This window comes from Thamnophis elegans, chromosome 6 (assembly GCF_009769535.1).
Source record: "Thamnophis elegans isolate rThaEle1 chromosome 6, rThaEle1.pri, whole genome shotgun sequence".
Classification (NCBI taxonomy): domain Eukaryota; kingdom Metazoa; phylum Chordata; class Lepidosauria; order Squamata; family Colubridae; genus Thamnophis; species Thamnophis elegans.
Window position 1 is genome coordinate 72,129,501 of NC_045546.1, and position 15,034 is coordinate 72,144,534.

Here is a 15,034-nt window from a genome sequence, read left to right on the forward strand (position 1 = left end):
CTCCGTGGAGTGGATTCGGCGTCCGCAGCGGAGCTGTGGTTTTTTTTTTTTGTTCGGCGGAGCTCCCGCGCCCGGTCTTGAAAAGTGGCCGCTCCTGGGGAGGTGAGCCGTGGATCGACTCCTACAGTTGGAAACGGGCCTTTAGCCACCCTGTCCAGCTCTGCTCTTTCAAGTATTATTTCTCGAAACTCTTTGGGTTCTCTTCGCCAGAAATTCCCATGACACTGGTGGGGAATAGAAGCAGAGCAATGATCAACCTGGATGTTTATTCTGGCACTGCAAAAATCCTTTCCCCCCCCCCCCCCGTGGGCTTTGAGAATTCTGTTGTATTTGGATTAAAATCTCAATTTGGTTTTAAAAGAGGATGTATTAAGCAAGGGGCAGGGTCTAGCCCAGTGGTAGTCAACCTGGTCCCTACCGCCCACTAGTGGGCGTTCAGGCTTTCATGGTGAGCTGGTAGGGGTTTGCTGTAGCTCTGCTTTATAAATTTTATAAAGCAAAGTTACTTCCCTACTTTATAAATTACCATTTACTGTGGAACCGGTAGGCGGTTAGAAAATTTTACTACTAACAGAGATACAAAAGTGGGCGGTAGGTATAAAAAGGTTGACTACCTCTGATCTAGCCGATCATGGGATAGGAACCATAGTTACATGTGTAGCAATAGCAATAGCAATAGCAGTTAGACTTATATACCGCTTCATAGGGCTTTCAAATTTGGCGTCAAATTTCCATGGAAGTCGCCTATACCCACGATGGGTGAAGAGGCGTCAAGTACAAGTACAAGGGCTTTCAGCCCTCTCTAAGCGGTTTACAGAGTCAGCATATTGCCCACAAGAACAATCTGGGTCCTCATTTTACCCACCTCGGAAGGATGGAAGGCTGAGTCAACCCTGAGCCGGTGAGATTTGAACAGCCGAACTGCAGAACTGCAGTCAGCTGAAGTAGCCTGCAGTGCTGCATTTAACCACTGCGCCACCTCGGCTCTTTTTAGTTAGTGATGATTGTTCAACTTGTAAGTACAGGGCTCTAGGCCAGTGTTTTTCAACCACTGTGCCGTGGCACACTAGTGTGCCATGACATAGTGTAAGGTGTGCCGTGGGAGAATTACTTTATATATAGTCAATATAGGCACAGAGTTAAAAAAATTTAACATTTTCTAATGGTGGTGTGCCTTGTGATTTTTTTCATGAAAAAAGTGTGCCTTTGCACAAAAAAGGTTGAAAAATACTGCTCTAGGCTAGTTGATTAGGAGGCAAAATGTTGGAATAGGTAGGCAGGTTAGAGCTGGCAGTATGCAGATGGGAGACTCCAGGGAATATCATTAGCTTAAGTCTGGGAAATTTTTAAAAAAATCCTAGGACAGTGTTTCTCAACCTTGGCAACTTGAAGATGTCTGGATTTCAACTCCCAGAATTCCCCAGCCAGCATTCGCTGGCTGGGGAATTCTGAGACTTGAAGATAACAATTGTCAGTTTGGTCTAGTGGTTAAGGCACCAGCCTAGAAAGCCGGAGACTGTGAGTCCTAGTCCAGCTGGGTGACTTTGGCCCAGGCATTCTCTTTTACCCAACTCATCTCACAGAGTTGTAAGTAACAAAGGTAGGATATAAATAAATTAATTAAAAACTGCCAAGAAAACTACAGAAATACGAACCAAGAAATCAAGCTTGCTAAATACATTAGCTCCCCCCAATACATTAAAATATATTTCTAAAGACTGAGCCCTGATGATGACTGTTAACAAACAATTTTCTGCCACTCTAGCCAAACTTTAGAAAGCCTCTATAATTCACTCTTAATTTTACATCCATCAAAGTTTGAGAGTCTTGTTTTAAATATATAGTATCAATCGAGACTGTGCTAGTTTGTTTGATTATTGTTGTTTCACTTACTTAAATTTATTAAGTGTATGATCCATTCCAGTAGTGGGTTGCAATTTATTTTACTACCAGTTCTCTCCTGCGCGCATACGCAGAAGCATATAGGCGGTTGGGCGGAGCCTCCCACTGCTGCAGTCAGTACCAATTCGTCCGATCCGGGGCGAACAAGCAGCAACCCACCTCTGATCTATTCTACTAACATTTAAATATAGGATTCCACTACTTTATTATTTTATATGATACATCCTGCTTATCAGAGATCCCTAACCATAACCCTGGAATATCTATCTACACACTTCTTTAACCTATTTCTATAACATTTAACTGGGCAAAACCTTAGGGTAAAAGTTTTGAGCCAAAATACTTCAAATGGGCTAACTTACATAATACATCTAAAATTCAAGACCCATGATTCCTGTAGTACTGAAATTTGAAAAAATGTTTGAAACATAACATAGAAATTCATAAAAATCATAAAGCATTTTATGTCATAGTACAAAATGTCATAAAACATTTCCTATGGTGAACTACTGATGTTTGATTGTGCAATTAGCTTGCAGCAGTGGTGGTGCAGTGATTATAATGCAGTGTTGAGGCTAATTCTGATGGCTGCCAGCAGTTTGATCCCGACCAGCTCAGGGTTGACTGAGCCTTCCATCCTTCTGAGTTCAGTGAAATGAGGACCCAGATTGTTGGGAGCAATATGCTGACTCTGTAAGCCAATTAAAGAGGGCTGTGAAGCAGTATATAAGTCTATAAGTGCTAAGTGCTATATAGTTCAACCTGGGATATTTATAGGACAGATATATCTGACTATTTCCCTAAATTCATAAGAACTTTTGAAGTACATTAGAAACTCTGCCATTGTTGAAGCCATTGAGGAATCTGGTAAGGAAATACTTCCAAAATAATGATCCAATAATTCATGGGTGTTCTGGTTACATACTAAAATTCAGCTTACTGTTTACTTTGAAATAGGCACTATTGAATTATAAATTAAATGTACTTCTGTAAGGTTTAATTTCTTGACTGAAATATTTAAGGAATGTTGTGACTTTAAAATATTTCTGGAGATTAATTTTGGAACCATTTCAGTAATATCTTTGGTGATAAGTAGCATTATTCAAGTGGAATATTTGGTTATTGTTTTGTTACAGTATGCACAATGTCTTCCTTCTCATCTGCAAGAATCTCATCTACACCAGCATCTTTATTTGTATTAAATACCAGAAGGACAGAATCCCATGATATTCCTAATATTATCAATCTTATGAAATATGATACAGAAAGATTGTTTGGCAGGATTAATGTCATATATCTTTTGTAAGTAACACCATTATAACACCTTCTCATTATATAAAATAAATAAATCGAATTCTCTTTTACTAATTTCACTTCAAAAACATAACATTTATTTTACAGAGAAAAAACTAATCTTGCAGTGACTGTGATTAATGACAAAAATGTAAGTGTTGCTCATGCTGCATTTTTGGATTATCCTAACTGGGGTATTGTTGATGAAGCTAATTGGGAAACATATATGAAACAAAACTATCCTGAGACAAAGTGTACAGTAAGTATGGACATTTTTTTCACTCAAAAATTCTAATTCTAATTCATTTTTGTATGTTCTCAGAGGAATAAATGCATAATACATTTTATTCTATTTTTATTTTAAATTACAAGAAAACATGAAAAAATGACTTTATTTGCTAGTATTCCTTGATTTTATACCCTTGTCTTCTGAAGTCTAACCCCAAGTATTGTTAGCTTTGTTTGACAGACAGAATAAGACCACACACTTTTTTTGTCCTTATTTATTTATAATTAGTAATGTGTAGATCTGGCTCTGGCTATTAAAAATTCCAAAGGTTTTTTTCCAAGTATCACCTTTAACACTTAATTTTTCCAAATATAAATTCTAAAGAAAGGATGAGGGCAATCTTCAAGAAGAGATGTGAGAGAGTGAATAACTTTTCCCAGAGTTAACAAAATTACCAGTATTCTCCAGAGGCAAGACAAAACCTCTGTTAGCGTCCACAAAAATAATGTCAACAATAATAAATGCATTGATGACATTGAAATGTGAAATAGTTGCACACAGATAAATATAAGTGGATATTTTGAATTATAAATAGTTTATGGAGTTTATAATAATTATGGAGTGTTTCAGCATAAGAAGGAAACCATTATGTTTCCTTTTGCAATAGGAAAGGTAGCAAGCGTGAGTACAAAAACTATAGTGGAATTAGTCTGGTAAGTGTTTGAGGCAACGTTTTGTAGCATTCTGATTGAAGGGGTAGAAGAGGTGATAATGAACCAGATCTCAGAAATATAGCATAGCTTTATTTTGGGGCAGTTGATGTGTAGACCAGATTATTGTTCTTTATTGTGTACTTAAGAAATGTATGGATATAAGAAAGACATTTCTTTTGATTTAAAGAGAACATGTTGGTGAATAGAGTTGAATCATGAATATAGAGATGAAAGTTAGTTGGAAAATAAATGGGAAATATGTGTAATGGAATAAGAAGGTAAGAAATGGTATCCTGCAAGTATTTGGGTCCCAGCATCATTCAGTTGTTCATAAATGATTCAGAATTCTGCACATCTAATAAGGAAATAAAATTTACAGATGACACAAATTTTTCTCAGTTTTGGAAGCAAAAACCAAATGGATTGTAAAAAATCTCAAAAGAAACATCACAAGCTTGGTGACTGGGTTAATAAACAGCAAATACAATTCAATGTTAGCATTTTTACAGTTATGTCTATCAGAGTGATAGTTCAGATCATCTGCACAGCGTGCATAAAGAAAGCAAATTCCATGCTCGGGGTCACTAGAAAAGGAATAGATTACAAATAAGCCAATTATCACAGATGTAAAACAGTAGATCAAGAGGGAGGGGAAAGCTGAAGAAGTCATCAGATGCTCAAAGAGAGTTTAAAGAACAAAAGTCCATCTACTTCTATGATATGGCGGAAACAAGAATGCAGCCTTCAAGGATAGAAAGGTATGAACGATATGAAAGGTATGAACAATGTTCATTAAATTAGATTTATATTTCTTTTTCTTATCTAAGATCTTTGGGTTTTTTTGGCTTTTTTATTACTCCTTTTCAGTGCTATGTGTAAAATGTTTATGCAGAAAGGGAACAGCATGATACATACATACATACATACATACATACATACATACATACATACATACATACATACATACATACAGTCAGCTTTTCTGTTTACCCCAAGTCAACATATACTTCTAGGTAATACAATAACTTGAGAAAAGGATAACAAAATATAGTGAACTTTTTAAAAAATCCTTTACATTTTTTCCACAACTAAAATACTAGAGTAGTTTGTTGCAGTGTTGCATTCATTTTTACAAGAACAAAGCTAAAGTTATTTTATTAAAATGAAATGTTTTTATTAAGTTCGTAACTTTTTTTTTATTCACAGCCTTTAAATACACTATTTATGCATCTATTTGTAGCAACTGATGAATATGCAGTCCATTGTTGTCATGAAATTCTGAAGTAAGTGAATTTTGTGAAGATCCTGTATGGGAATTTTAAGATTCAACCTGTCCTTGACATTGAATTCTAATACATTTCGGTTTAGTAGTTCTATTTTGAAAGATTGCAAAGCTTATTCAAAGAAGGGAATTGCAGTGTAGTTCTCTTTCAAATTAATAATATGTCAATGTGTATTTCTGTTTATTGGGTATTTGCAAAGCAATTGTCAGCCCTTGTTGAATTTATGTATGTATTTATTTGATGTATACCAGATATTTGAGTATCTTTTTGTTAGCTTTCCTGGTAAACCAAATAGGAAATGCAACTAGATGAACTACAGCTACTCTATACCATGTGCACAATTATTAGGCAACTGAGTGTTTTGACCATATTATCCTTTGTATGCATATTTTCTACCTCCAAGCTGTATAAACTTAAATGCTTAATGGATATGAGCACTTCAGGTGATATCTATTTGTGTCATGAGGGAGGGTGTGGACTAAGGAGATCAACACCCTATATCAAGGTATGCATAATTATTAGGCAACTTGTTTTCTTCAGGCAAAATGGACTAAAAAAGAAATTCAAGTCAAAATTGTAACAAGTCTTTCATAGGGATGCAGCACTCTTGAAATTGCTAAGATATTGGGGCGTCATCGCAGAACCATCAAACGTTTTGTTGCAAATAGTCAACAGGGTTGCCAGAAACATATTGGGGGAAAAAGACGCACCTTAACTGCCAAGGATTTGAGAAGAATCAAACATGAAATTACCAGGAACTCATTATCCTCCAGTGCTGCCATATTTCAGCCTACCTGGAGTGACCAGAAGTACAAGGTGTTCAGTGCTCAGAGACATGGCCAAGGTAAGGAAGGCTGAAATCCGACCACCGCTGAACAAGACACATAAGTTGAAACAGCAACATTGGGCCAAGAAATATCTGAAGAGAGATTTTTCAAAGGTTTTATGGACTGATTGGATGAGAGTGACTCTTGATGGACCAGATGGATGAGCCCGTGGCTCCAGAGCTCCACTTGACTCAAATGCCAGCATGGTGGAGGTGGGGTACTGGTATGGGCTGGTATTATGAAAGATGAGCTACTTGGACCTTTTTGGGTTGCAGGTAGACTCAAAATTGACTCCCAAACCCATTGTCAGTTTTTAGAAGACACTTTTTTCAAGCAGTGCTACAGGAAAAAGTCTGAATCTTTTAAGAAGACTATGATTTTCGAAGTACCGTATTTTTCGGAGTATAAGACGCACCTTTTTCCCCTCAAAAAAGAGGCTGAAAATCTGGGTGTGTCTTATACGTAGAATACAGCATTTTTTTTCCTCCCAAAACTCCACCCACTTCACCAAAATGGCCGTGCATAGGCTTGTAGAGAGTTCTTGGGTGCTGAGGAAGGCAGAAAATGGTCCATTTTTTGCTCATTTTTACCCCCTCCCCCCCGGAGCACTCTATAACTGGGATGGCAAACCTATGGCATGCTGGCCAGCTGAGTTCAGCCTTTTTTAAAGGCATTTTTCACCCTCCCCAGGCTCCAGAGGCTTTATAGGAGCCTGGGGAGGGCAAAAACCGCCTCCCTCCAAAGGCCCTCCGGACTCTTCAGGAGCTTCCCTGAAGCCTTCGGAGCACAAAAAAACTGGCCCTATGGGCAAACTGGAAGTTCGGGAACGGACTTCCGTTTTGCTCGTAAGGCGAGTTTAAGCCCTCCAGAGCATTCAGGCCTTCCGGAGGTTTCCCTGAAGACTCCGGAGGACGAAAAACGACCCAACAGACAAACAGGAAGTGACTTCCGGTTTGCTCATAGGGCTGTTTTTAGTCTTCCGGAGCCTTCAGGGAAGCCTTCTGAAGGTCCCTGAAGGCTCCAGAGGACTAAAAACGGTCCCATGAGCAAATTGGAAGTGACTTCCGGGGGGGGGGGGAAGGCTGTTTTTGCCCTCCCCAGGCTCCTATAAAACCTCTGGAGCCTGGGGAGGGCAAAAACAGCATGCAAAAAATGGGGAGTGCCTGTTATGCACACATGCATTCTGGGGTGGGGGGAGTGTCGCGCATTGCATTATGGATGCGACATGTTCATGCATGACTCCCCCTGCGCTCCCCCCCTTATGGTACGTGAGCCAAAAAAGGTTCGCCATCGCTGCTCTATAAGGGCTATCCATGCCCTTTTTTAAACGAAAAATGGGCCGTATTTTGCTCATTTTTGCCCCCCCCCCAACTCCCAGGAGCACTCTGCAAGCCCCCTAAAGGCTATTCATGCCTTTTGGGGGGGGATGGGCCCGTTTTGGAAAAAAACAGGCCGTTTTTGAGAGGTTTTCAGAGTACAAAAACTTTTTTTTTAATTTGCCTCTTCAAAACCTTGGTGCATCTTATACTCCGGTGAGTCTTATACTCCAAAAAATACGGTACTCCACTGTGTGGCTAGTCAGTAAAGGCCTTAAAGATGAAAGAATAATGACATGGCCCCCTTCCTCACCCGACCTAAACCCTATTGAGAACTTGTTGGCCCTTCTTAAATGGGAGATTTAAGGAAAACAGTACACCTCTCTAAACAGTGTCTGGGAAGCTGTTGTTGCTGCTGCACAAAAAGTTGATCATCAACAGATTAAGAAACTGATAGACTTGGGGAGGAGCCGAAGTCGCGACAACGCAACGTGCAATCTCAATGCTCTGAGAACGCAGTTGACACTTTTGTCTTTGGGTGGTCCAAACAGACTTAAACCGTCCCATAGAGACGGTGAACAGGAAGAATACATCTTGCTGATCACAGGGATATCGCAAAGTCTCTGATTGATCCAAGAGAAACTCTTCAAGCCGGTGACAAAAAATCCAGCCAAATGGCTGATGAGGTCGGGACGGCTCCAAAACGGAAGGATATGGGAAGAGAAAGTGTTTTCAGCTGGTGAGGAATTTTTACTGTTTTAAAAGTGACTGCCTATAAATAAACTTAAAATTAATTTAAACTGGAGAACAGAAGAAATAAGCAGTGGAATTAAATTTGGACTGGTTTTGAACAGTGGGTTATCTTACTTTTTAAATGCTATTTTTATGGATGGAATTTATCCAAGCTTTTTAAAATGAATGGATTAAGTTTCCTTCTATTTTTTTTTTTACTACTCTCCGTAATATATGGACTAAAACTCTCCTCTTTTATTACTGTGGGTGCTTTTCTAACTCATTTAGAAATCGGACCTTTTTTTTAAAACTTGAAATACAAAAAGATTACAAAAAGAAACAAAGAAATGGTAACATTGTAATTTTGTAATGCTGCTACTCGGAAGCTAGATGTTTGTGTATTGGAAATGAAATACTTTTTTCACTGATTATCTTGGCTTGGCACTTCAAGGACTCAGCTTGTTTATAGTGAGTGATAAGAAGAAAAAAAACATACAGATGTCCCTTTGAAATAGATTCTTAACCAGAGAAAGGTGAAATGTTATTGTGATGCTTAATTCTGCTAAAACCTTCTAAGCTAGAGTAGCAGTATTTGTCAGCCGGAAATCATGGCGCAATTTCGACACCAGAAAGAAGTTTTAAATCTGCAAAAGATATTCTCAGAAATATAGAAATTATCAAACACAAATGAGAGGATAGAGAAGAAGTTGGATTACTTAGTGCATCTAACAGTAAAATATGACTGAGAAATTGAAGATGTTCATCAAATGGAAAAAGTGGCGGTTAAAATCCAAAAAATTGAAGAGGAAAATGAATATAAAGAAATTAAAATTGCTGAGACTTATGGTGATTGGTTTGTTTCTGAAAATGGAAAGAGTGGAATACTGAAAGAAGAATTAAATGGAGGGGAAATTTACCCCAGATGGGAAGATACAGAAGAGGAAAAAATAAAAGAATTTATGATCTTAGAGAAATCTTATTAGCAATAGTTTTGATAACACCACCGACAATCAAAGATAAGCAGATAAAAGGAAACAGAAGAAGGGCATCGAAATTACAAGAGAGATCTTATAAGCAAAGAGTTGCTAAGAGGAGTCCATACAAAGCTTATTAAGGAGATGATTAGAGGATTCATGTCACAAATGGCAGAAGATATGACACTGTTTTGTTACTGGAAAGATACAGGTTGATAGCTGGAAGAGTATAATTTAAAACTAGCTAAACTTAACAAAATTTAGTGATAGTATATATAGTTAAATAAATAATTGATAATGATAATAATGTATACAATGTGTAGTGTTACGATAAGTAATAACTGGATAGGAATATTGAATGGCACCCATGAAAGGAAGATTAGAAACCCTTTTGGATTATATATAAAGGTTAATAATAATAAAAAAAAAGAATTAAGTTAGATTCAGTTAAGTTTTGATTACTGGGGGGAAAATGATATGAAGCAGGATATAGTCAAATAAAGGAGTGATAATGATAATAACATATATGTATGGGTGCAATATAAGGAAATGAGATGTAAATTGTAAACAGCGATTTGGAAAGAAGGATAGAAAACTTTGTTACTAAATATTATGGAGGTTTAGCTAGATTAGGACATAAGGATTTAGTGTCATTGGAGGATTTTAGAAATAGTAAATGTAATGCCAGTATGTAGTTATGTATTAAACCTTGCTATATTTTATGATGAAGGACATTTAAACAACTATAGTCAAATGAAAATGGAGGTATGATGACAGTAATATGTATAAATATCTGAGTTAAAATACTTGAGTTAATATAAATTATGCTTGATGACTGTGGAAGAGATGAATGAAAGTTTTTTATAACCAACTGATACACTTTCTACAGTATGTAAAAAAGGAAGATTTTATGTGTTGTGTTTGTTTTGAAAATAAAAAATAAAAAAAACTTTTTAAAAAAGAAACTGATAGACTCCATGAATGGAAGGCTTATGACTGTTATTGAAAAGAAGGGAGACTATATTGATCACTGATTTTTCTTTTGAACTGTCAGAAATGTTTACTTGTAAATTTTATTTGTAAATATTCTCACTTTAACAGATGAAAATAAATGAGTGAGGTGGGATTTTTTAATTTTTAATTTAGTTGCATAATAATTCTGCACACCAGTGGTGGGTTTCGGATCCCATTGCAACCGGTACGTTTGCAACAGGGCCCGACGTCCTCCACATGAACGTGCGTGGTGCACGCATGCATTTGCCGTCCAGCAACACCTTCGCAAGCTACCGCAACGCTCCAGCTATTTGGCGGAGCATCACACAGGCGCTGTACCAGCTGCTCAGTGGAGCATCACACAGGCGCTGTACATGCTATACATTTGTGCGGAAGCGCAGAAGACTTTAAAGACAGATAAGGAGTGCGGGCGGGCAGGTGGGCCCTCCGGAGCACCGTACCAGAACGGTACCCGGTGCTCTGGGCAGGCTCCGGTACGCCCGTACCAGGGCATACCGCCTGCAACCCACCACTGCTGCACACTGATAGTTGTCCAATAATTGTGCACACATATTCTCCTAAGAAAACCATAACCTCACTTTTCCTTTCTTAAATATTCAGGTTTGGGGTTTATTAACATTTTGATTGACCAAGAGCACTGTAGTTGTTCAATAATAAAATTAATCCTCCAAAATACAGCTTGCCTAATAATTGTGCACACAGTATATTGTAAGGCTTCATTAACAGAATCTTGCAAGTCTGAGAATACAAACTTTCCGCCCATCATTTTTAACTGCTAGATCCATTGGGGAGGGGCCTGCTTAACTTTCTTTGACCATTAAACAATTAACAGGCTCGTTCCTTTGTTATCTGACAATTTCCTAGGTAGGATCTCTGTTCAATCAATTACACTGATTAATTGTTCTAACTGTCAGGAAATTTCTCCTTAGTTCTAAGTTGCTTCTCTCCTTGATTAGTTTCTACCCATTGCTTCTGGTCCTGCTCTCAGGTGCTTTGCAGAATAGCTTGACTCCCTCTTCTTTGTGGCAACCCCTGAGATATTGAAACACTGCTATCATGTCTCCCCTAGTCCTTCTTTTCATTAAACTAGACATACCCAGTTCCTGCAACTGTTCTTCATATGTTTTAGTCTCCAATCCCCTAATCATCTTTGTTGCTCTTCTCTGCACTCTTTCTAGAGTCTCCACATCTTTTTTACATCGTGGCGACCAAAACTGGATTCAGTATTCCAAGTGTGGCCTTACCAAGGCATTATAAATTGGTATTAACACTTCACGTGATCTTGATTCTGTCCCTCTGTTAATGCAGCCTAGAACTGTGTTGGGTGTTTTTGGCAGCTGCAGCACACTGCTGGCTCATATTTAAATGATTGTCCACTAGGACTCCAAGATCCCTCTCACAGTTACTACTATTGAGCAAGGTACTACATATACTGTACCTGTGCATTTTGTTTTTCTTGCCTAAATATAGAACCTTACTTTTTTCACCATTTAATTTCATTTTGTTAGCACCCAATGTTCAAGTCTGTCAAGATCTTTCTGTATTTTAAGCCTATCTTCTGGAGTGTTGGCTATTCCTACTAGCTTGGTGTCATCTGCAAATTTGATGAGTTCCCCATCTATCCCCTCATCCAAATCATTGATGAAGATGTTGAAGAGTACTGGGCCTAAAACAGAGCCTTGGGGTACCCCATTGCATACTTCCCTCCATGTAGATGCAGTTCCATTGAGGACTACATGTTGATTGCAGTTGGTCAGCCAGTTACGAATCCATCTGGTGGTGATGCTGTCTAACCCACATTTTTCTATTTTATCAAGTAGTAGGTTATGGTCTACTTTATCAATGTCTTACTGAAGTCCAAGTAAATTATATCAACAGCATTCCTCTGGTCCAAAATGTTGTCACATTTTGTTTTGACCACTAGTAGTGTTCCTTGTGAGAGAAGTACTTGAATGTATTTACAAGTGCGTCTGTGTGTGTTGCATTTGCTCTCCTCTTTTATCAGCTAAGCCAGGGAAATTGGTATGTATTGTGTCACAACCCCTGGTATGCCCAAGCTGATAAGAGGAGGAGAGCCTGTGGCTTAGTGGTTAATATAACTGCCTAATATTGTAATATTGGGCATACAGGAGTTGTGACACAATACATACCTATTTCCCTGGTTTAGCTGATAAAGGAGGAGAGCCTGTGGCTTAGTGGCTAATATAACTGCTAGCTGATGAGAGCTAAATAGCTTGAAATAGATCTATACTAGTCTCCCTTTATTTATTTATCAGCACAAATGCAACACAAATGTAACAAGGCAACATAAAAAAATGGCTTTCTGCCTGGATGGCTCCCAGAGTGAGCCGATAGACAGAAAAGGGAAGCAGTATGCTCCTCCCCATATTTGGGCATACCAGGGGTTGTGACACAATACACACACACACACACACAATCTGTAAATATTTTCAAAAATGTTTACTAATATAAAAAATTGGCATTTCTCAGTAGGCTGACCAAAAATTAGAAGAATTCTTAGTCTTACAGTGCCATTTTTATCTTATGTTTAAGGCATTAAGGTTAAGGCATAATCTTTCATGAGCTACATCTCAGTTCATCACAAAGCTTAAATTTATGCCTTAAAATAAAAATGAATTAGTTTAAAAGGAGTTACCGACCCCCTTTTGAATTTTGGTTATCCCACATTAACATAGTTCTCTTCCTGAAATGTTCTCAGTAAACTGGGCATAGCTTTGTATAAACATGTGGAAGATCTGTTATAAAAAATCTGTTGATCTAGACTTCATCTTGAATTTGACATGGAACTATAACCAGAACAGCAGTCATGTATATATAATCCATAGTTCAATAAATTTACTTACCACATTCATATGTTGCAAGCCTAATCTCGGGATTAGCAACACAGCACTCACTGCAGCCACTTTCCCATTTATATTTAAAGTAAAAAATAAAAATAAAATGTTTTGAGGTGTTTTTTAAAAAAAAAGATACAAGTCTTGGAACATCTTGCATGAATTCTCCAGAAAATTAGTTAAGTTAATTTTTGGTCTTTTAGCTTCTTAGAATGGCAGCTCCCATCTTGCAAATATTTGTGATCTTGCCTATATGACACCATTTCATATGTTCACTTGATTCCTGTGCTCTGAACATACATCTATTTTTTGGTAGAGATTATATGAAAATATTATCTTGCTGATCATTCTACTTCGGTAAAGAAAATTAAAACATGTCTCTTATTATGGTGTACAATAATTTGTTTACCTAAAATAAACAGAAAATAAATAAAATACAATATTGTTCACAGGACTGTTTTTAAAACTGTACCAGAATTACATTTCATATTTCTCTTCATACCATTTCAAGAGGACTTAGGTAAGGATTTGTTTAAGTTCTTTATGGCTCCTAAAACCTTTCTCCCTTTTCATTGATCCAATGCAATTTTAAGAAATCAGCAGCAGACTCAAATAAGTGCTACCTCTATTATTTACTACCTCTGTTAGTATCAGAACAAGCAGATTCATCAGAACTTTCCATGTGCTAGATAATTATTATTCTGTCATATGATCAATTACATTTGGAATGCTAAAAGCAAACAAGCTATTGATCTTGAACATGCATTGGCAATGTTTGGCACTAAGAATCTAGCTGGAAAAAATATCAAAGTAATAAAAATGTATTCAATTAAGGGAAATGTATATTACAACAGAATTATATACAACAGTATATAATAAGAATAAATCCCGTTACCAAAAAGAATAATAAATATACAAAGGAATTAGGATGTATTTGAAATATATTCCTATCTTTATTAGGGATTTTGTTGAAATGCTGTCTGCTGTTTATAGTAATCTATTTTGTTTACTGGCTTTTGATATTAATAAGTACAAAAATAAAAATGGATGACAATAATTCAATGAATCACCTAACCATTACTGGTTTATAATTTTTGCTTCCTCTCTTAGTAAATAACAAGACTGGGAATTGCAATTTAACCTCCTGATTTCCCAGATGACTGTAAACCACATTACCAGAAGAAGGGTTTAAGTTACAGGAGGAACATTTTTTTTCAGCATTTGAAGGACAGGAATCGGAGTTAGAGGCCGCTGAGGGCCTCCTGCTCCCATTCAAATACTTGATTTTGATTTTTGCCTTTGAATTTTAGTAGTGTGATAATCTAAGTGCTGAGGAGATGCAGGTGGACTATTGGGACAACACTCTTTATTTAAACACTTAAATTAATAGTAATTTTAATACCAGACATTAGAAACAATATTTAGTGAAGTATAGCTGAAGAGTCAATGCAGTCTGTGAGTTACCTTTTCTACATGTTTGTTGTCTTCAGGTATAGATTTGGCAGTAGCTTTTGAGCCCATGATGAATCCTATTAATTCATCTCTGATTATGGAATATTCCCTCCATGTGTCACACAGGCATCACTATTGTCCCCAGTTGTATACTCGCTGTGCCAGGTAATATTCTGCATTATGTGTGAGAGGGAACTAATCTTTTGTTGGTATCTTCATTTGTGTCTTTCAATGTTCCTTAATCATCCTTAATGCATTTATGCACCTTTTATGACATTCTATTCCAATGTGCGTTTTTGCTCTTGTTTCATTAATGTATTTGTTTGTTTGTCTTATTGGTATGATTCCATTCCAATTCTTCCCTACAAAAATCCTGCCACATTTCTTGGGCTGAGAATGAATTTCCATGGCTGAGAATGGACCTAATATTGAATCTTCTCAGTT

The 15,034-nt window shown here is 37.3% G+C and overlaps 1 protein-coding gene across 1 annotated transcript in view; it reads left to right on the forward strand.

The window, feature by feature from the left end:
• Positions 1 to 20: 20 nt before the first annotated feature.
• The window catches only part of CFAP61 (cilia and flagella associated protein 61), a 149,840-nt gene continuing 134,826 nt past the window's right edge, over positions 21 to 15,034 (forward strand). Inside the window, exons 1-6 of the mRNA XM_032220451.1 lie at positions 21 to 102; positions 3,039 to 3,204; positions 3,304 to 3,454; positions 5,344 to 5,420; positions 13,591 to 13,658; positions 14,629 to 14,755. Coding sequence (XP_032076342.1) covers positions 3,047 to 3,204; positions 3,304 to 3,454; positions 5,344 to 5,420; positions 13,591 to 13,658; positions 14,629 to 14,755 — 581 coding nt within the window. The 5' untranslated portion in view covers positions 21 to 102; positions 3,039 to 3,046. The remainder of the gene's footprint in view (positions 103 to 3,038; positions 3,205 to 3,303; positions 3,455 to 5,343; positions 5,421 to 13,590; positions 13,659 to 14,628; positions 14,756 to 15,034) is intronic.